This window comes from Antennarius striatus, chromosome 16 (genome assembly GCF_040054535.1).
Source record: "Antennarius striatus isolate MH-2024 chromosome 16, ASM4005453v1, whole genome shotgun sequence".
Lineage (NCBI taxonomy): Eukaryota > Metazoa > Chordata > Actinopteri > Lophiiformes > Antennariidae > Antennarius > Antennarius striatus.
The window spans coordinates 4,389,322-4,412,897 of NC_090791.1; the positions used below are offsets into that span (position 1 = coordinate 4,389,322).

The 23,576-nt window shown below is 45.1% G+C and overlaps 1 protein-coding gene across 2 annotated transcripts in view; it reads left to right on the forward strand.

Annotated features, from left to right (window-relative positions):
• The first annotated feature begins 6,083 nt into the window (after positions 1-6,083).
• Positions 6,084-23,576, forward strand: part of plekhh3 (pleckstrin homology, MyTH4 and FERM domain containing H3) — a 29,049-nt gene continuing 11,556 nt past the window's right edge. The window contains exons 1-4 of one of the 2 annotated variants that reach the window (XM_068335937.1): positions 6,084-6,703; positions 10,899-10,954; positions 19,148-19,242; positions 22,021-22,203. In XM_068335937.1, the coding sequence (XP_068192038.1) occupies positions 6,569-6,703; positions 10,899-10,954; positions 19,148-19,242; positions 22,021-22,203 (469 nt within the window). In that variant the 5' untranslated portion in view covers positions 6,084-6,568. Of the gene's footprint in view, positions 6,704-10,898; positions 10,955-19,147; positions 19,243-22,020; positions 22,285-23,576 lie in introns of those variants that run through there. The other variant, XM_068335938.1, reaches the window with a different exon arrangement.

The window sequence follows — 23,576 nt, forward strand, 5'->3', positions numbered from 1 at the left end:
CCATTCCAGTGCGCGCAGTTCAGCAAACGACATCCGTGTTTAATTTGCACACAAGTATACGAACTACTCCGCTCTGCATCCTTTGCACTGGCTGCACATCTTTGTAATTCTCTGGAAAAAAAAAAAAAAAAAAAGCACGCCCCTGCATGCACGCGTGCACGAATCCACGCACACGGAGAGACCACGAATCTGGCCAGGGTTCAGGTCTGGGAAATGCGTCCTCGATCTTGTATTCAGCGAACGTTTTACCCAGTCAGCTTCCTAAAAATAGCTGAAGGTCTTTGGCTCCCTGCCTAGCCTCCCTAACTGTCAATAAGTTATCTCCTCCTCTCACACAAACCAGTACAACAACCATTAACTGCACAGCCTTCTTCACCACAAGGTAATTGTGTACTTGTCTGATTTGGACTGCTCTATTTAGGAACACAATGGGTAGCTTGATTGGTTGATGCCTTTTAAACTATGGGCCTGCAGGAACTGTGTGTTTTCATTTTATTTTGGTGTGAAATATAAGACAAAATAAGGATGGTCTGGTTGACCATCCACCTCTTTTCCTCCATCTTCCTTCTGATTCCAGTGCAACACCAGTAAAACTACAGCGATAACAGGGCCTATGTTATTGTGATTCACTTTATTTTCTCTCCGCTGTGGGTTAATGGTGCTACAGAGCTAAAAACAAACAAAACGGAATCATGTATATGCAAGAATTTCATGGATAGCATGAATTATGGCAGCGGCATGTCTAAATACTTACAGATGATTTTGAAAGAGTGATAATATTATGTTTCTTTGACAAGTTGCTGCCCACACACACCAAGCCATTGCGTTGAATAGGTTACAGATTACATTTCTTCAAAAACAGAAAAGAAAAAAAATCCATAGCAAGATCTTGTGTGTGTTGGGTTTTTTTTTTTTTTGGACTGCGGTAGAAAAATAGCTGGCTGCTGAAATAATGGATGTGTAGTATAGCGGTGCCCGAGACAGATGTCTCAGGCATAGAATGTCACCCTGCCTCTTAAAACTGGAGAAGCCTCCTTGCAACACAATTATTCATGCATTGCACAAGTTTTTCAAGCAGTTTATGTGTCGACAGGCTGAGCGAGTCTGGAGCGCTCGCTGCTCAGGGTTACTGTTATGAACCCAGGCTGGGAGGGAAAAGGGAAAATATGAGGGGTTAACTCGGGCGAGAAGGTCAGAAGTTGAAGCGGGGAATGTTTTTTTCCCCTGCCTGGCCTTCCATTGACACGAGCCTGCATGTGCCATGCAGTCCCAAAAAAATGCACCCTTGGGTTAGAGACACCTCCCCTCCCTGTGGTATCCCCAATACTGGTAAACAGTGTTCCTGGAGTGTGTTAAAATGGAATGGGAAGGAAGGCTGAAGGCACTGGAGATAGTATTGATGGGATTCCAGCTGCGTGTGGAAGAATTCTGCTGCTTCTTCCCGCCAAAAAACTGGGCTCTCCATGGCGGGCTGTTGTGTGCAGTTGGAAGCAGACCTTTCCAATTTATTCTTTGTTCATTTAATCAACTATCTTCCATCATCACGTTATCCCATTTTCCACATGTAAAGCCTATCTGTCACAAACGATCCGCACGCACAGCTGGATGTTTCACAGTAGGAACTTTAGGTCAAGTGGTGCAATAGTTAAAGGCCTCCACAGAAGTCCTATCCCATTACATGGGGCAACAGTCCACAAACAGCAGCCCTCTGTTCACCAACCCATAGCTGCTGCACCTAAACACACAGGGCTGGTGATGGAGGAGGGTGGTGGCAGGGCGGGATGATGGTGAAGTTCAATGCTGGACGCAGCAGGGAGGAAATCCTGTCCGAGTCATAGGTGAAAGGTCACCGGAGGTCTGTTCCTATCCTAAATCCTCCAGTTTGGGGTTTTGTCAGATAAACTCTGACCTTAGCCCCGCTATTATGAAGAAAAATCCATTTGGCTCACCAAAGATGGAGCAGCTGCCTTGAACAGACATGGAACTCCTTATTGAATCATGAACCGCATTATAATCTCAGTTTACTGAAAGCATAAAAGGAGAAATTACCACAGCACCGCACAAAAATATCAAAAGGACACGATCAACCCATTGAAAGAAAAAACATTACATGTGGCCACCCGACCAAAAATAAAGACATGAGGCTCCACGGCGGACAACATTTCACATCCCGTTTTGTTGACAATCAATCTGGTTCACCAACATACGAGTCTGGCTGCGATGCGGGTTGAGCTGAAACAGGATCCTGCAGGCAGAAACTCAAAGGGGAAGGAGTGGGAGAGACAGAAAGAGAGGGAGAGAGAGAGCTTCGACGCTCTGTCTCCAATCAACTTGACATGTGTGACTTGTGACTGTGTCGCCGCTGGAAACCCCACGCGCCAATTTCAACAAACGGTGTCTTGGGGTGTGGCACGCACGCAGGAAGTCGGTGAGACCAGCCAAAAAATATAAAAAGAGATGAAGAGCAGGCTTTTATCAACGCCACAGTTAAAGTTGGGATAAGCGAGAAGAGGGAGCAGAGGAATGCAGTGGAAGAAGAAGAAGAAGAAGAAGAAGAAGGGATATTACCGTCTATTCTCCAGTTGTTTCTTTAATAAAAAATAATATTCAGTAGCCTAAACTGATATCTGGAGGATTATTCTGATAAACTAAATGGTTTTTTTGGGACTCCTGCTCTTTCAGAAACCCCACAGACAGAGGGCTTTTCTCTCTTTTTATTTTTTCTTTTAAACTTTAATAGCGTGGGCCCCGAGTGAGTGAGCTCTAAAAATAAAACACATGTTCCTCCAGGTCTGTGAGAACAGGGGCCCCCAGCGTATTGTTTTGGGATACGTGGGAGGACGGGGAGGATCTGGCCTAGAGAGCGATACTGCAGAGTAGATAGAGATTGAGGGAGGGTGTGAGGAGTGGTGGTGGTGGTGGTGGTGGTGGGGAGGGCCAGGGTTGCTGTACTTTCAGGAAAGGAGTTGAGGAACTCTTCTTGCATGGGTTTATTTGCAAATTCTTTCATAATGTACAATTACGTTTGCGTTTTTTTGCTATTTAAAATTGTGTAAATTGCCACTTCCTCTTTTCGGCAATCAATGTGGGGCAGTGTGTTTGTGTGTCTGCGTGGGAGACGGGGGGGGGGGTGGTGTGAGGGATGGTCTGAATTAGCGTCTATAATGCAGAGTGCACCCCTGCATAAAGACTGCATCCCCACCAGCCTTCTAATTGATGCAGAAAACCCCGAGGGATCCAGCAATGACAAGGGTTAAAAGTATCTGAAGGGTCAGAGCGCTCGTGTATGAATACACAATGCATGTGTGTGTGTGTGTGTGTGTGTGTGTGTGTGTGTGTGTGTTGTGGACTCGAAGGAGTTCAAAAAAGCCAAATCAGACTAGCCAGGAGCTCTTTTTTTGGTGAGGAATGGGTTAAAACCAGCTGACTGGGATGTGTAGGGGGAGCTGGCAAGGAGCAGGGAATGGGAAATGAAGGGATATTAAGGGAGAAATGAGCATGAGCGCCGAGGGGGCTGAATATATCACGTGTCTGGATTTAGCACCAGTCCTCCTACCTCCTACTGCTGGATCTTTGCAGAGCGCTCAGCAAAGTAAAGGAGGGAAGAAGTGGGGGAGGTGAGAGTGTGTGTGCAACGCAAGAGAAAGAGGGTAAAGTAAGAAAAACAATAAGGTACAGTCGAGAGAAAAAATGGAGTGGAATCAATAGAATCATCAGATCTCAGCAGTATCTGTTGTGAAGCTCTCCTTCAGACGGAAAGATCATTTAGACATTTAAAAAGTATTTATCCTTGGGGAGTGAATATTATTCAATATGACCTTTTATTAGCTGTTGTTTGCAAGTAAAAGAAGTAAAAAATATAAATTGTGTTTTATGGCAACTACAGTAAACAAAACGGCACAACAACAAATAAGCAAGGACTGAACAGACGTAAGATAAGAGAGATAAGAGCAAAACAGACATGAGCAACAGCAGCAATAGAGTATAGGACAGGCAACAGTTGTAAATTGAAATTCCCCAAATGATGGAGGCGTCTGATCTAGATCTGGTTTTGTGGCATGGAATGAGTGCAGGCATTTATAGACTTGCATCTAAATGATGTGCTTATAATTACTCTCCTTTAATCTAAACTAGTACTGACAGATCTGGTGGTTTATGAACCACAATCTTCAGTTTGTACAAGCAGACTGTTAGCAGTGAGTGACATGGAATGGTGAAGTATCGCATTCACGGGCTGTTAACTGAACATGTTAGATGACAAACAGCAGATCTTTCCCCCTATAATGTAGTTTCGTCTCAATCAATCTGCAGAATCAGACTGAATTTGACCCAGATTATTTTTTCCCCCCAATATGCTAGGTTTTTGTTGTCAAGAATATTTTTCATTTGTTGATTCTTGCGGCCACAAGCTTGAACTATTAGCCTGTGATTGGCTTGTTTAGCAGAGGGGTTAGCAAGTAGCAGATCTGAAAAGGCAAGAAATTGAGAAAAGAAGACTTTAAAGATGAAATGGATTGATTAACAGTTTTAAATCATATCAGTTTGTAATGACATCACATTCAGGGAGAAGGTTTTGTTCTGGCGGAATCTGATCATTAGATACTATCATCTCTATAAATGTGAGATGCCAACGTTTTTCTGTGTCACCAAAGCTTTTTTCAAGCACTAAAGAATACTTGCTGGGCTGAATATGTCTGAGACTCATGTGTTCAGGCCTTTACAGAGAACCTCATCCATCTCATACACATCCTTTGCTTCCGATGCTTTAAGAGCATTGATTATTCTCAGTACTTCCGCCTCAGGGATGTCTCTTTTGTAGAATGGTGGCAGAAGAGGGATAATGGCTGCAAGCAGACAACGTCCAATGAAGTCAAGTCCTTTTGACTCTCAGAGAAAAGGGCAGTAATGGGTGGATGAGAGGCTTAGACATTTCAACAGGGTCCCTTGACAGATTTTCATTGATTTCATGTTCTGTTAGCTTTGCTGTTTCTTGCCACTATTTCTTAATCTGATCCAAGATTTGTCCCACTTTTTTCCTCAGTTCAGTGAACCTGACTGTGTTATTATAAAGTTTAGGTGTAAGAGTTGTTTTAGGATGTAAGCACCAGCGGTCTCATCCTTGAGTCACAACAAGCTGTTCCCATTCTTTTATTTAGGACCTTTCATCCTTTTATTGTGTGGCTATCCACTTCTAGAAGCTAAGTGCTCTTTCTTTTCAGCATGTCTAAAATTCTGAATCTCACTTTTAGGAGTTGTACTAAATTTAAACCTTATGGAGGCACATGACTTCATGAAGCTCATTAGTTGTTTTTTTTCTAGCCACAGCATTAGATTGTGATTGGACTATTCGTTCATAAAGTTAAATGACTTCACTATTCATTTGAGTTCTTTTTAGTATAGAACACATTTCCAGGGATTTTGGAACTTGCTACAAACTGGATTCACAATAAGATGTCAAATCCATATGGAACATGCTTACCCTTATGTTATACTCCCAATGAATTCTTAAAACTGCAGTAATCTTAATCTAATTTCAAAAATAAAATAGATTGTTAAATGATGTTGCACCCTACAGGTTTGTCTAACCTGATAAAGACCTTGTATATACACCCACAGAGTATTTGGGATCGTTTCCCCGAAATTCATAATTTTTTAGCAGTTCCAACACTATGATAGAATTTGATGGCATGTTTTGAAAACCTAAGGTGTTCTTTTACTCATTAGATTCAGCAGGTTGGTTGCATGACTGCAGTTGAGACATTCATTACTGCATTAATTACACATATATTCTTATTTTCATATATTTTTGTAATATAAAAATATTATAAGTCCCACAGCTGTAAACATGGCGTTTTAAAAAAAAAAAACCTTACAAACGATTACTACAGAGACATCATGGTCCTGTTATCAGTCGATGTATGGGGCTTTGTCAGTGCGGAGGGGCGTGCACCGTAGGCGTGTCAATCCGGGGAGTGTCTGCCTTGAGCCAATCAGAGTGCAGCCGCGCTGTAATGGGCGTGTCCTCCCGTCCCACTCTATGCCCTCTCAGCTGCAGCACGCTTTTGTTCAAACTCCAGCGACAGACGGTCACGACAGCGACGGAGCTCCGCTGTCGCGTCCGATATCAATCGTTTGTACGCGAACGCCGACAGAAACAGAGACGCTTTCATCGTGAAAGTTCGGTTCGTTGTTCTTTGAGAGTGAAGCGTCAGATTCATAAACTAAACGTGTCGACTTTTTTCTTTCTTTTTTTCGTAACTTTTCCTCGCTAACAAATCACCTGGGAGTCCCGGAGAGGAGAGGATTTGGCTTGAACCGATATTCTTTCGGTTTTGTTGGAGCGTGACTGCTGTCATGTACAATTAGGTGACTTTCCCAATGATCCTGGGCAGAAGGAAGAGATTCCGCCTATGATAGGCTTCATCCTCCCTGCTGGATACCTATGGAGAGGGTGTCCCATATGCCCTCGAACATCTGTGGGACTTACTCGCGGCGGCCCGAGGAAACACGTCTAGTGGTGTTTTACGCGACCTGGATTGCAGAAGAGGACTCTCTTAACCTCATTTGAATGCCGTTGCAAGGACTTTGCTGGTTTCTGTGCTGCAGGCAGGGCTTCAGTTTGCTCGGACGGGACTATGGGGAGAAAGAGGAGGAAGAGTCTTTTGAATTGCGCAACAAGGAGGACTTGACTCCCAACGGACGGGTAAAAAAAAAAAAAAAAAAAAAAAAAAAAAATCCTCCACCTGCACTCAACAGCGACTCATGTGCACGAGTTGTTCACTTTGCATTCACAACATCTTGCACAATTTCACAAGAATTATTTGCATTGAAAGAGTTGGGAAAACCCGTCTAAATGGTCTTGCACGTTATATAACGTGAACTTTGGCATATAGCTTCAATTTCGTGCACACCTAAATGGATGCTGTACTAGAAAAAATAAATATGGTGGTTTGAAATGTGCAAATATGCACTAGACGTTTATACTGCGAGGTGGCCAATTCAGATGGAACCTGCAGGTTTTACCATCTGCAGGAATCATCAACCTGTTCTGTGCAGCAAGCCTCCTTTTACGCTCTTGGAGAGAATGCCCTACTAGCACTGGCCGGTTTGAAGTTCAGGTTTACACTGTTTAGGCAGCTCGGGCAACATTGAGCAATCACTCACACACACACACACACACACACACACACACACACACACACACACACACACACACACACACACACACACACACACACACACACTCATTCTGATGCAAGCAGTAAAACACAGTGCGTTGAAGTGATCCTGTGTGTTTGGCCTCCGTTTCCCTCAATCGCAAATAAGACTGTGGCCTTGTCTTCTCTGTAATGTCAGTCATCTGATCAGGCACAGAGAGTTCAGCATTGTCCACCCACTTGTGAGCGGGCATTGTTGCCTTGAATTGAGGTAGGCTGTATCTGTATGACCCAACATACAGCTCTTTACTTACAGTCTCTTAGAAAAGTCCACCCTTGAATATCCGTTTGGAGGAGAAATATCTTTTACCCTTCGACTGTGGCTAGGTGTTCTTTGCTGCTGAGACACGATCATGAAAGAAACACCCCCAGGAGCCAATCCTTGCATGGACTGTTCATTTATTTATTAGCCTATCTGTCTGCTTGCAAACAACCAGTGCCACACTACAACGATTTGCATATTAACGTTGGGAACAGATAAAGTTTTACCAGTTATTGCCTCAACAGAAATTTAACCGCGCCAGCAGCCGCCAGATAAGAGCAACATCTGTCGCTCAGGGGTATCCGTGGAGGTGTTGTACTATTCATCATGGCAAACATCGCTGTCCTGGACATAATGTGCCATCTGCTCGGCCATCGGGGGTCTAAAGGAGCCCAACTGTGCTCCGCATTCAGGATCTATACAAGATCATTGTAACATGTCCCAAAGGAGATTTCTGGTGGCCTTTTTCAGTGAGATGCAGTAACTTTTGTTGGATCCCTTGTTAAAACTAGAATGGGAACCAGTAGAGAGAGGAACCCCCAAGGCCCAAAATCAAACTCGTAACCCTGGAAGCAGAATTTACAAGCCGATCTGTCCGCTCTGAAAACGTATTTAAATGCGGCAAATCTGGAGCAGTAACAAAGTAAAACAAGTGATCCATCAAGATTCATGAATTTATGCTTAGAAATTTCAGTTACTAAAGGCGAAAAGCTTTTTTCTGGGACTTTGTGGTGAGTTCATCCTTATTGATTCCCCATCGATCCACTTCCACAAATCCTATTACTTTTTTGTTTTATTTTGTATTTGTTTATTCTGTTTGTCAATAGTTCACTGAGCCAATAATTAACCCCACAGCTGAAGCATTGTAAGCCAATACCATCAGTTGACCTACTCTCAGCCAATGAAATTCACCCGGCTCCCCAGAGCCCCTCCTCTGAGAACATAGAGATCTAACTGGTGCTGTTTGGCTTTCTGTGACGTCCACACATGGGTGGGGTGGGGGTGTAGGGTTGTAGGACGGTCCACAGCGGTTCCCAGGGAAAACCCCACAGGGCTTCGCGCCATCATTTACCCAAAGAGCTTAATTTTGTCCACAGCTTGACAAGCCACATGTTCACACAGCAGGTCAGACTTCACTGGGTGTACGTAACACTGAATCGCTCCATTTAGTAGACCTCCATCCAATTCCTGCCAGGGATGACTACACTTAACCCACAGGGTCTGGGGGAGTCACCGTCTAACAACACCCTGATCTCCCCGCTTCGCTTTTCAACCGTCTGCCAGAGGGGCGCCACTACGCGACTCATCCACCGAACCAAAACCATAGGCGACTGACTCGTCTTTGCCAGGACTCCCTTTGCTGAGGTCGGGGTGATGAGTCAGTGTTGGTTCTTGTGTAGGTTTACCCATGAGTCCACAGGGGCCGTGTCCGAAGCGTTTCCCCGTGTGTTTACAGTCCCCATTCAAAGAAACTGCTCCCCAACAGCTGCCCAAACAGTCACACCGAGCTGAATGCCTCCAGTGTTGGGACAGCAAGGCACTAATTTTAGGACGGGACATCTGTCATTCTCTCTGTGGTTCCACTGAAACTTCATTCAGTTTCTGTGAATCGTCAAGTCACCGTCAACCACCTCATTTAGTCGTAAGCCAAGTCGCGTCACTCGAACCGAACAGGACGCCGTCCAGCGGGACCCTGTCGACTGCCGCTAGCGCCCTCTGTCTTCACAGACGTGACGGTACGCCGGTTTCTGTTTGGTTTCCGTTGCGTCTCTGCCTCACCACCTCCAGGCCACACATCTGGTCTTCAGGCCGACACTGGCTGAGCCCAAGCATTTCCTTCTGGTTACTCAGCCTCCCAGGAGAGCTGAAGGGAGCGAGAGAGAAGACTTTGGAGGTGGGGGTGTGAGGGGAGGTGGATGGGTGGGGGGGCTATGGCAGCCACGGAACGAACTCATCACGGCATCGTTCCCGCTTTCCCTCCTCTTCCCTGGTCTGGAGTGACTCATCCTTTGCCCATCCAAAGGGGAAGAGTCTCTGCCAGGGCTGTGCAGCGCACGCTATCCTTCCTCATCCCACAGGTCGTTAAATCCATCGGAAAGCTAATTTTCCGTATATTATAAATTACTCCAAATATTCTTTCTTGATCTACCTGACTCATTAGCTCATGTAGATTCCGATTTGTTTATATGACAGTCAGATTGATGCGTCACTTCCAGTCCAGTCTGTAATTAATAATTTATGGCCAACAGACAGGCCATATGACCATAAACCCAAAATCACCATCACAAGCTGTTTTCACCATCCAGTTATCGTTGACTTATATCTAATTTATCTTAATTACTTCCTTGTCTGTCTACCTCATAAATATAATCCAGACTCAATGCAACCTTATAAATATGCTTTGTTATTTTTGATTCATCCAAAAAGAAGCAGTAGGCTTTTTTTTTTTTTTGCAGGGCTATACTTAGGTCAGTTTGCCCAGTAGTAAAGTGTGGTGTGTGAACTGTGAGGCGCCCAGACCTGACCTGGATAGTGTTTCAGGTGGGCCAACATCCCCTAAGCTGGGCTGTGGCCGCCACAGGAGCTGGCTCAAGGATGCGGCTCGCAGAGACAACAAATCAGGCCACGGGGACACACAGCGTTGCCCCGCACGCCGGGGAACCGCTCCAAATCGCACACAGGCGAGCTCTGATGTCTGATGGGGTTTTCCAAGGTCAGGTTGAAAAATCTAGGGGCCCCCGAACGGCCGTGAAAGAAAACATCCTTTCCCATCTTCTGCTCAACAGGAGAGTCCCCGGGAATGAAAAGTTCATTGTTCCACCCGTAAAATTAGATTTTACGTCTTTCAGTGGCAGCCCCCACTCCTAATCAGGAGAAGCACTTGCACAAGTTTCCATGCAAAAGAAAAAAAACCCCAAAACTTGCAGAAAAAAGGTAATGCAATCTGATAGGACTTAGCTGGCTTGGAGTCCAGATTGCTTCTCAAACATTTAGTTAGTAATTTGTGCAAGATTTGCGAATGTTTTCACGAGATAATCAACATAAGTCCACATCATTCTGCTGTACGACTTGTCACGCTGTAAGAAATGTGCACTGAAAAGGTAGTTTAAGTAGCTTTAGGCCTGCTGGTTGGGGTGCACGCAACCATTCCTCTGCTCCCCACTCTTATTTTAAATGGGGCTGTTTTGCATGCCATTTTTCTGTCCACCAGCCCACCCCCTTACAATGTGAAAGCCAAGCGTTACAGGAACAGATCAGCTATGTGCCCCGACTGCCAGGATCGGCCGCATGCAGTACAGTAATACCGCCTTTGAAGGCGAATTATTGAGGGGTCACTCCAATATGTCGATTAGCTGTAAGGACAGGCTGTTGTTTGTGTTGCATTATTATATATTTGACATATTCTCTCTCTCTTACAGAGCCCCACTGAAGTCACTGTTTCTCAACCAACTCGTACAGCCAATGGAACAAACGGGTAAGGAAAGTTAAAAAAAAACCCAAATTAAAATTTGGGGAAGTTGTAGTTCCGTATTTTACTTTTCTACTTCCTCTGACCGCTGGGAATCTATACGTTACTTCTCTGTAAAAGCAAAAGGTCATTCACTTGATCTTTCCCTGCTTCCAAACCTCATGTTATCTCATGGGGCTGCGCTCATGTGTCCGACCGACACACACGTGTCGAATCCCACATCCACACACACACACACACCTGATCACATGTGAGCTCAGGCGAGCGTTGCGGACACGTTTTGTATCGTCCACATCTGTCAGTTTTCACTCATTAACTTCACATTTTTTGACGTTGGAAGTTTGGCATCGGCTCTCGTCCAATAATACGTCGATCTTCAGGCGAGAAGTCAGGTGAACGCCAGCAAATCCACTCACGTTGTTAGTTTGATGGGTTCACACACACTTACACACACACACACACACACACACACTCACACACACACACACACACACACACACACACACACACACACACAAAGGATTACAAGGAGCCATTATGCTGCTCATGGATAATGAAATTCAAACAGTCATGTGGTTAATAAGTGAATGCCAGAGCCAATGAAAAGGGTCGATTCATGAGGGGCTTGATCCAGACGATTAGTGCAGGGCTGTGATCTCAGACAGTGATGTAGGCAGGCTCTGCTCCTGTCTCCCTCTGGCATTGTGCCCTTATCACTCTCAACACACACACACACACACACACACTTCTCCCCCCACCTCTGTTCCTCACACACAATCTCTACTGTAGTTTTTAGTTTTGCTGGCTCATGAGTCACGACGGTCGACGTGCAGGACCGTCCGAGGCGAGAATGAATTGGCAAAGGGCTGCGACAATTCTCGACAGAGACAAGAGCCGCTCCAGGAAGTGTAGGAGGTGAAGTTTGTAGGGGGGGGGGAAGGCAGGCTGGCTATCTGGAGTTGGTGACTCAGTCTTACCTCAGCAGCACTCCTATAATAGGTGTGACTCCTGTGTGTGTGTGTAGGTGCAGTATGTGTGTCACCTTTACAGTATAGTGGAATCGGCTTCAGGCCACACGCCGTGATTAGCCACCGATTTTGAAAGGAGTGAGTTAACAAGCGCGGCTGTAATCTTCACGGTCAGCGCAGAGATTACAGAAGGCAGCGCCCGGCCGACGGCGGCGGCGGCGGCGGTGGGGACACACCCAGACCTTCAGCCGTAAAGCGGAGAGCCAGGTTCTGATAAGTAAGGCCATTGTGATGCAGCCACTAGTGACATATCAATTCATCATCCGTCTCATGTTACAAGCAGGGAGCGTCAAGACCCAAGCGTTGATCTCGACTGTTAGTTCGAATCACGTTGGAGATTCCTGTTTTGTCTCACCAGAAGGAGGTTAACATGGTGACGCTCAGATAATTCATCTGACGGCGAGGCGTGACACGATTAAGGAGGCCCAGCTGTGTTAAAAATAGCCCGGTGGGTAAACACCAACTCCCAGAATTCATACATACAATTGCGTATTATCTTAACCTCAGGTAGTAGGATGGCTTGTTACAGGGAACTTACCCAGTGACTGAATGTGGTGGCAGGGTTGGGCCAAAAGGAGAACGCCTTTATTTTGGAGCAGATCCAAGTTTACATTTACAGATAAGGTGTTTTAATATATAATTACAGCACACACAAACACACACACACACACACACACACACACACACACACACACACACACACACACACACTCACACACACAAACGAGTGAACTTTGCGTCGGGGTGAGGCGCAGGTCAAACTAAAGTAGGATGGTTTGGCCTCAGTGGCAGTATTTACTCTACTTCACAATCAAAAAGTTGTCAGAGTCATTATTGGATTATTCCCTTTTGAGTCACCTGACGTGATTTAGATTAAACAAACAGCAACGGCAGTCACATTCGCTCAGGATTGGGCATGGTTTCCCATAAAGCAACACTTTTTTTCTTTTTTTTTTAAACACTGACACAATCAAAAAAAAAAAATCTCCTGTCGTTTAAAATTATTTTCATAACACGCCTCTGGGAGTGTCTGGTGGCTCATCTCCTGCCCGGAGACAAAAAATAATAATTCATGGTTTAAAATTACCTAGAAATAAATCATATAAAAAAAACCCAGGATATAGCCGAGGTCGCTGGCTGAGCCAAGAAGAGAATCAAGAGCTTATAAAGTCGACAGTGAAGCACAGATTCATGACTCGTGTGATTATCACACATTCGTAACCAGAACTTGTGCACCTTTTCCTCAACTATGAATCAAGAAAATGAAGTTTGGACTTCCCATAATTCTGCAGTGCATCAAACACACTATGGTAACAGCAGATTATTATGTTTTAAACTCGTGGTTGAAGAGGAAAAAAACAAAACAAAACCCCAACATCTATGCCTGCTGATGTGTGGCGGAGAAAGTGACGAGACCAGAGGTTTAAAAGGATAATATTAGTTTGGGCTATTTCTGGAATGCAGTCGTGGATTTTTCTGCGCGCAGACCTCCGTCCGGTGCAGGTTAGAGCTGACGGAGGGGGGAGCGGATGATGGACGGATCTCTGCAAGTTTTCCACCGCCTGTCTATCCCGGTGTAAGGTGCCAAGCAGCTGGCTGGCTCCTGCTGTGCGCGCGCGCACACACACACACACACACAGATCTGGCTTACATCATCACTGTTTTTTCATCCCCCTGCTTTGACTTCTTCTTATAGAGGAGCCAGAGTAAAGTACAAACTGTACCAGAAGCGACAAGCAAAGATTTCTCCATCCTCTCTTTCCTCTCTGCCGTCTCACTGGACCGGCGTTCCAAAAGCGTTTTTTTTGGGTTTTTTTGCACGTGATTTTGCAAATGTGCTCTCACGCATGAAACGCAAAGGTGTTTTAGAAGTGATAATTGGGTGACTTGGTTTAAACTTGGGGGAGTCATTTACAGTGTGTCATAAAGCATCCTCACTCAAAGACTCCATCCCACCCCCCCCCCGTCATCCTTTCTGAAAACATGACTTTTTCCTCTCTCCCCTCTGCCGACTCCAGAGTTTCTTGGCAGTGGTCTTGCGTAAACAGCGTATTTTTAGCTAGGAGGTCATATAGGCCCAGTCTTAATCACCACATTCCCATTTTCCCACCAGCTCAGCCTCAGCCAGAGGCCCTGCAGCCGGTCTGTGCACAGCAGAGAGGATCCAGAGAGGAGCCACTTATTTAATGCTCCACATCAGCACGGTGTATTTTAATTAAATACGTCGACAGATTTACTTTTTTAATACAGGTTAATCTGAAGATTTTAGATTAGAATCGGTAATTGATTTGTCTGTTATCTTAATTTTTCGTATCGCTAAATTTTAATGTCCTCTTTCTTCTGCTTCCAAGTACAATTAACCTCATTGGCTTCAGAGGAATGACATCACTTCCTTTGGTGATATCTAAACAGACTAATATGAGTGAACGCCATCATCATCATCATCATGGAGGATGAGGAGCTTGACTCAAGAAATGCTGTATTTTAGTGGATTTCCCCATGATGAAAAAGAATTAAGATTTATAGTTCACTAAGTTATTTAAGTGGCGGATCCCCCCCCCACATCACCCCCCCTGGGGTTACTTATTCATAGCATCTGATGCTGAACTGTTTATGTACACGGCTGTGATTTATGTACAGAGTTCCAGGCTGGACAACAACAAACAGGCGGCCCCCGTTTGAAGTCACATCTGCACCACAATCATTTGTTTGCGACTTTTTTTTTCTTGCGGTCACAAGGACCCGCTTTGTGCGCCGGAATGCATTTCCACTGTGTCCACTGCGGTCAAAGCAACCCGGGAGCAAGGACGCTGCTTTTCTGACTTTAATTAGTGTGTCGCCATTTTGATTCGACCCCAGACTGAAAATCAATTACACCCCCATTCCCCCCCTTCCAGACAGATAAACTAATCAAGTTATTGTTCTGCTTAAGTCTTGCTGGATTTATGTGTCACCGTCACTGTCAGCGCCAGAGAAAAGCTGCTGGGGTGACCTCATTTCACGCAAGCTGATATCTTTTTTTTTTAAATTTGGCAGAGCAGCGCTATTCATTGATGAATTATTTTGGACTTTGAACAATAAATGCTGTTCTTTTACTAATCTCTTAATCCCGGTAGACCAAACAGAGTCAAAAGTTTGCCGTCAGGTGGCTAAAATCCAACAACTTTGAGTTCAACGGCTTTAAGATGAAGTAAATTCATTTCCTCCACTCGCTGCTACCTCACGAATGAGGCCGATTTACACTGGATGTGACTCGTCTCTCCTTGACTCGGCTGTGTTGTTGCACCTTAAAAAAAAAAAAAAAAAAAAAAGCTTATCCAGTTTTATGTCAAAATAGTTTTCATCAGGTGTTGTCACTAACTACATCATACTGGAAGAGATTAATCGGCTCAATACAGCAGATTTTTTCACTTGCAGCACAAAACATTGCTTTTAATCAAACTTAAACTCTAAATTATTACACCCGCCACAATAGCATCCCTCATAAGAGTCTGTTTTGACAATAAACCAAACCATACAATGGGGGTTAAATAGTTTTGCATCCAGATGAGCACCTTTATCAAGTATGTTGTCCAATCCCAATTACACTTTTAATCTGTTAAACCTGATAAGCCGTGTTTTTACTGCCATACGCTCTTTGTTGCGTGACATTTGAGAAAATAGTTTGCACGCAAACTAGCGGCGGTGACGGCCAGTAACGGACTTTCATGCGCAGGATGTAAATATGTGCTTGATTATAGAATCATATTTGTGGTTTCATGAACAGGGAAATAATCCCCTTCCTCAAATCATGTTTCCTCTTTTGACTTTTGATGTCATGACTTTCTTTTCTGCTGCTCTGTGGGGCAGCTGCGATCCAGGCGGCTCGTGTTTAAGCTTTTTGGATCTCGTTTACGCACATTTATGAAGGCGCTATCCGTCTTTGTCGTGCAGCACGTATCCCCCCTTTTCTTTTGCCAACTCCTTTGTGGAACAGAAACTTTCTGCTCGGCGTCGGCGTCTCGCACAGGACCCCAAAAAAACACGGCGTGAAAGTAATTCATCTGATTTTTCCAACACATTTCATGCTCCTATGTTTGAGTTGTGTGACATTTAAAGGATGTTCCTCCTCCTTTGTCATCCCTGATGCCCATTCCTGGAGGGGGGGGGGCGCATTGGGGGGGGGGCGGGCGCAGACGTCTGAAGATGTTCACTCGGGCTGTTCTCCATGCTGTCTAATCCCCATGTCAAATTGCTTCCTGCGCTCTACAGGAAGTTGCCCACTGAAAGCCCCACTGTCACGCCTTCTGCTGGGACTTCTGGGAATATGTGATGGGAGGAGGAGGTGTATGGGGGGGGGGGGTTTGTGGGAAGGTGGGGGTTGTAGTGCTGCTGTACAGCTGTACAGCGAGCCCAAAATCCCCACATCAACAGCGCTTAAACGCTCGCCCCCGAGCTGCGTCACATGGAGTTCTCTTTATTCGTCAGCCATCTTTTTACAACCCTGATCCCAGAGAAGTTGGCACCAAACTGAAAAACTGAGTGGAATAATTTCCTCAGGAAGTGCATGAAAGATAATCTTTTTATTATGCATCCCAAAGCTAATGAAGCGATGTACTTTCTACAGTCGTGCAGAGGATCTTGCCGCCCCCACCTCCCCCTTTCTCGCCGACAAACGACACGTTTGATGCCACGTCACATTTCTGTCACCTGCTATCATTTTAACCTGTTTACCTGTAGAATATTCCAAACAGGTGGAGGTTTTATTCCACAATAAGCATTCCACACCAAAGAAAGTAGAAGGTTATTTATGTCATGCCGATGTTATTCCACGAGGCTCTGAGTGCGTTTGAAGCTCAGGACACACGAGAGAGTTTTACTGGAAGTGCATGGAGTCGTGTTTTTGTGTTTCTCCTGCAGCCTTGAAGCTAAAGCTGATACTGTTTGATTTTTCTGACTGTTCCTTTGGGAAATGTTGAAATGCATTGAAATATATAGAATAAATAATCAAGATGTGGATTAAAAAAAACTAAAAAAAAACAATCCAGCAAACAATAGTGAACGATAATATTGACACTCCTGCTGTGCACGGAGGTCCATATTCTCCAGCTGAGCCAGATCCGTCTATCATCCTGGCCACATACTGACCAACGTTCTGTCTGCATGCATATCTGGGTTATGCAGCAGGGGTTATTAACATCCCTAAAATAAGGGATGTTGTCACATTCCTGCGTTTATTTTAATGCCTATACGTGGGATCTGTATATCCAGGGACTATCAGAAGTCCCCGAGGGCTGCCGCTGCAGCCGGCAGTCCGACCCAAGTATTATGGCCTGGTGAGGATAACGTGACAGGATCCCGACTCTCGCTCCTTCTCATTTCTGTTTTCCGATGATGCCCCTGAACCAGCAGACACAGACACACACACACACACACACACACACACACACACACACACACACACACACACACACACACAAGCATGCAGACAAACATGCCCACAATATAGAGTTTCACTGCATCTGAACTTGGGCTTAAATTAGATGCCAGTCAGTCACGATAAACCACCGCGGGTATATTTTATAAGGCAAGCAAATTGTGTGCATTGAGATGTAATGGACTCTGTATGACGGCCGTGTCGGCAGAGCAGCCGTGATTGGTTGATTTAAATCGGTTGGTTGATCCAAAGATTTTGATTGAATTAGATTTTTAAGATGAACATGTAGCCTGTGAACCTTCTGCACCTTTTTGCTGGGTGTTACCATGATGGTTTAGGTCTGACAGGAACAACTTGACTTCTGAAGCTTTTCACATCCTTATTTTGAAGAATAGTTTGTTCAGAGATGGTGAAACGAGTTTTTGGAGAGGCTTTCTTCTGAGCAACATCCGTCTTTTTTTTTAAACCTTTTCATGTAAGTGAGGATGACCTGACTCTGTGGTGTAATGACCTCCCTCCTCGGATACACTGCATGCACTTGAAGTAACAAATCTATGGACTCCTGTGTTTTTGAGAAGTGAGTCACATAATCGATGATGTCATCTGCATACGTATATCCCAAATTACAACTCTTTAAATGTAAGGATTTCTTGCTTTTCTTTGTCATTAATGATAATAAATGAACAGCCTTTTCAGATTCTGGATTGTTTTAAACACTGTAAGAGGTCACTCTTTGGCTTTGGGACATTTTTTTTTAGACTGTTTGATTAAGCGATCAATAAGATAAATGTTAGTGGCAGCGCTGTATGCCATAAAGGTCAACCTGATCAACCACCATATGAAACAGAATCAGGTCAGAGAGCTCAAAAAAAGAAAGAATGGGAAAGGACTTCTGCAGTCGTGTAAGCTGAGTCAAAGTAGATAAGAGTTCCATTGATTATTTCTTCCTTCCGTGAGGATGAGCTCTCAGGAATTATCACATCAGTGCCAACATAAATCAGAGGTGGAGGAGTTGGTAACTAGAGGCCAAATATCCCTTGGATGGAGGGCTTTGTTCATTTCCTGTGCTGTAAACCCTGGAGGAGGAGGAGGACAGGAAGGAAGGAAGAAGGGGTTTGTAGCTTACGTGCTAAATCGACCCTGGAAATAGAGAAAATAAACTAGTAATTAGATAAACAAATGAGGAGAGATAATCCGTCCAAACAATCTAATAGACTGGAAATGGGCCTTAGCCTAAGATAACAAAGTTTGGAGTTGCCTGTCAGGACTGCGGTAGCTGTAGACACGATCACGAGGCGTTCAGGAGGCAAAGAGCGAACAGCGGTTCAGCAGATTTACAGATGTTTTTGATGTTGGTTTTAACTCTCCGATGCCGTGACCTCCTGAGGGCCCCCGCTCTCCCTCTGACCAGCGTGAGCCGGCTCGCCGGTCGGCGTCGTTCTGTCACGTTTATTTTCAGTGGCTCTGCGGCCGAAGCGATAAAAGAGAGCCGAGCTGTCCGCAGTGGCGCGGTATGCGTGTATCAGTGTGAGGACAATCTGTGTGCTGCTAGAGAAAGTGTGACCCCCCCCCCCCATCACTCCCTAGAGTGTCAGACAGGCTGGTAGTTGGCACGATGTCACTTTAGAGGATGAGGATGGGGGGGGGTCACAGTCAGCTGTGCCAATTAGCCATCCAATGAGATGGAGTAGTCAGGGGAAGACTGGGGGAGTTATTTACATTCTGCTCCTCTGTCCCCCCCCCCCCCCCTCGTAGGCACACTGTGTCCGGAGCGCCTGAAGAGATGAAGAGCCTCATCATCGAGAAGAATAAGAACGGTTTGGAGGAAGAGCCCGAGCTGCTGGTCAAAGGTGAGCCCGGCCCCCAGACGCCATCTGGTCTTCCTCTTGACTAAATGCATGTGTTCTTTCGTTGGGGGGGGGGGAACACTGTGGAACATTTTGAACGCAGAGGTGTTTTTGAACAGCATGCAAACATCCTAACCCATTCAGTGAGTCAGGTTCTGGATCCAAAGCGTTCACTCGCTTTATATTAATACAAAAACACCATTCAGAACTGCCCATACATTAAACAGTACTTATAATAACCCTAAGACAGCTGTAGCGCTATCGTCTCCACGGCCGGCCACGCTCTGTCCACAAGTGGCCCACAGCTGCTTCCACCCCCTCTCTGCTCCCACCTCATGAAAACCATGGCTACTGGCACCGGGAGCGCTATCAGAGGTGTCTGATGCTTCCAGAAATGACCTCATGAGATATTTCAGGGTTTTATTTATTTATTCGTGGCGTGTTACTGATAGGGAGCAATAAAATCCCAGAACTCCAATTCTAATTCTGACAGCATATTTGCCTCAGGCTGGTGGCTCCCCCTCACCCCCACCCCCACCCCCTGTCACTGACTACAGCTGGACCCTTTCAGCACTGGTCTTGCTGTCAAACGAGTTTCCCTCCAAAACTGAGGACAGCTACTTTCCTTAGGTCATTATTTGGGTTTTCAGGTTTTTGTCGGCACCCTTCACTTGGACAGTTACACACTTCAGGTGTTGGATAATCCCTTACATTTACTCCTATATGTTTCACATAAGAGTATCTTTTCATTGTCCCTCCAATTCTCATTATGTACATTTGAATTTTCAGCAGGACATCCTCAGGTTATATTGATTTGCCTTGGTATCTGAGGTAGACCACCAATGGTTTGTTCCGAAGTTGGTTAAAAGTTCAATCGGAGGTTCCCTGTATATAAAATCAATGTTAAATTGAAAATTTTAATTCAACTGGCAACATTGAAAGGTAAAAAAAATTAATGTTGATGTTGAGGTAAGGCTCATGGAGCAGTTCAATTTCAATTTCATTTAGTGCTCAGACAATGACAAGACTCTTACAGTTTAGAGATGTAAATACACAGGGAGATTGTTTGCTCAATGTGTTTTAGGGGGGCAGGGCATTGTGGGGTCAAGGGGTCACGAATGAAACAAATTAAGGGCCGGCCATGGCCCCCAGGGGAGGCATTAGCTGGCTACAGAGATGGGATCCAGATGGGGTACCATGGGGCTGGTGTACAGGGAGTCTCGGGACTTTTTTCCTGTCCTTATCACACTGGTCACAGTTCCCCCCAAAAAATAGAAGCCACTGCGAGGCGTCTCATGCCTGAGACATAGTCAATGTACAAGGAATGCCCTTCTAGGCGACGTCTGGCCCGGTCAGCGTGTCTCAGCCGTCCCACGCTCGGTCTGTCAGCAACCTCTGCCTGACTTACCTCGTGGTTTTTATATATCCACAGCGGGTTTTGATGCAGCCTCCCTCTGATGTGGTGTTAAGTACATCCAGGGCTTTTGCTTTAGGCTATATTGGGTGGGTTTATGACGGGGTCAGACCTACCATTGAGATCCTATAGAGGCATTTTCACGTATATCACACAGAGGCAATCTCAAAAGGGAAGCACCGCCTGAGAGGCTGAGCCCTCAGACCCCTCCTGTCGCTTTAGTTTTATTTTGAAGTCTAAGTCGAGCAGTTTAAGCTTCACCCCACTTTGAAGCGAGAATAAAAACAGGGAGGGAAGAGAAACACAGGAGATTAAAGTAGATAGAGTGTGCGAGTACGGGGAGGAAAAGCAAGGCGAAGCGAGTGTCGTCGAACAGGTGGCGAGCAGCTTGCTAACCACAGAGGAAACTGTGATGCTAGTGTGGCGTCATTAGCGTTTTCACAGGGTAGAGACATTGCCTAATTGTTCCTTTAAAACCACAATAAAATGTGTATGCACAAGCCATAGGAACACACAAGCACAGCCACGCCACAAGTGGCACACTTCCACAGGGGTACCCTGCCCCCCACAGATGGTCCCATCCTTTACTACTAGTCCAGGTGACACGTTGCCAGCCTCTCCATCAGCCATCTGGATGAACTCTGACCTCCCCCCACCACTACAACGACTCTTCAATCCTTCTGTCTTTCGCTCCAGGCAACATCAGGACAGAATTCTGCCAAACTAGTTTATTTATCCTGAGATTAAATATTTATTAGGAAAATTTTGCACACATAGCTGAGGGGGGAGAAGAAGGTCACTGTGGTTTGGGAACAGTAGATCTGTGCTGTTCCTGCCTTTCCAAGACCTTCAGAGAACACAAAAGTCTTACATACCCAAGCCAGGCCTGGCAAGACTATTGAACAAGGCTATGAGCTGCTGTGTGTTGCTCTCTCACTGTTTCTCTCTCTCTCTCTGTCTCTGTCTCTCTCTGTCTTTCTCTCTCCGTCTGTCTCTCTGTCTCTCTGTCTCTCTCTCTCTCTCTCTGTCTCAGCCTCTAAAGTGGTAATTATGTTGGCTGCATGCAGGCTTTAATGCCTATGCCATTAGCTGGCTGTATTTTTATCCCCTACTATTTAACCCATCGAGGCAGTCCTATACAGACTGCAACAAACTTTATGGACAATCACATGCCTTGTAGATTATTCTTGGTGAAGACATGGTGCAGCAATATGGGTTAGTAGCTACATAACAACCTCACCTGTGGCCCATCTTGTTTTTGTAGGTGCTGTACACCTACAGGGTTACTGTTGGTAGAACCCTAACCCTACATTTACATGATTGATTGTTTTTAGTTGTCATATGACACGTGCGTATCTTATTTTAAGGGTGGCTGTTGCGGGAGGTGCGAGGCAACTGGATCAAGCAGCGTCGGTACTGGTTCGTCCTGAGCCAGGACTCCCTGGACTACTACAGCGGACCAGAAAAAGGGGCTCGCAGACTGGGAATGCTGGTCCTCACAAACCTCTGCTCCGTCATCTGGCCAGATAAGCAGACATACAAGGAGACTGGTGAGGGGCACACAGACGGGCTGATGCATGGCTGACTCACCCTCATGTCTGTAATCTCTGTAGAGTCCAGAAAGAATTTAGGTAATTCCCAGTGCAGTGTAGTTTGGAGGCATTTTCCAAATTGCCTGCAAAGTTGTTCTAGGTGTTTTCATGTGGACAATGACGTCTGGATCCTCTTTCCTTTCCCATAAATGCTGAAGTTCTGAGTAAGTTTGGGAAGTCCCAGTTGTATTTAGTTAAAAAAACAAAAACGGTTAATTCAAGTCACAGCGGTGGCATCTCCCTTTCTTATCTGCAATGTAAGAAGCAAAAGTTCTAAAGAATTAAAAGGGAAGCCTTTGAAACAAAGACAAAGGGTTTACATCCTCCTGTATTGTTTAAAAAAATGTTGGCCTCTATGAATATCTGTCTGCCTGTGGTAGGTATTAAGTCCTGGTGACTTCCAGAAACCATTTATAACATTGAAATCAATCTATGAACCTTACCAAAGTGCTTAGTAACTCAGTATGGCGGGGGATTTTTCTGGACAGAAGTGAATTTGTGATTATTGGCTGTTTCACTACTTAACAACTTTGTGTTCCTCCTAATCTACTGAGAAATAAGAGCTGCACGGAATATTTACTTCCTCTGTATTTTTTTGGTTGTTTCCCCTCTCCCATCTTTGGCTTCACCAACTCTCTGTGGTCAGAGTTAAAGTTGATACACCAAACTGGATGGAAGCGGCTGTAACAGCATATCATAATCTCAGTGTAAAACCTGTTAGGTTTAGGATTTGAACCTAAACAAAGAGAGACGTGGTGCCAAGTCACGTAGCAGGAAAGTCTGATAACAGGCATGGGGCAGCAGCTCAGGCCAAGCTGCCTGGGGTATGTCTAGTACTTCCCCTGTACAGGGAGGAAGAACGCCCTTTTGGCTGGGTCTCCGGGACCAGCTTGACAGATGCGGACAAAACTGTGAGAGCAACTGAGTGATGAAGTTACCCACTTGGTCCAGCTGGCCGTGTCTTGGTGTTTCCCCATCGGTTACTGCCCTTTTGTTAATGTTAATGCAAAAGCTTGCCTTCGTTCTGACGCAGTAAGAGAAAAAGTAGCTCTTAAGACAAAGGTTGGAAGCGCCTCAAATAACTATCATTCTGGCAAAATGCTAAATACAGAGGGACGCTTGAAATTGTAAGACATCCACAGATGAGAGTCTTGGATGGGTTGACGGATTACTCGAATTGGTATAATTATAATATGTATATTACAAACAGATGTTAAAGTAATGATTGTCAAGTTGTCCTTTTCCGGTGAACATAATCTGGTACTTCAAGACACAATAAGAACAACACATATTGTACCCAGAATCCACCTCATAGACTCTACCACTGACCC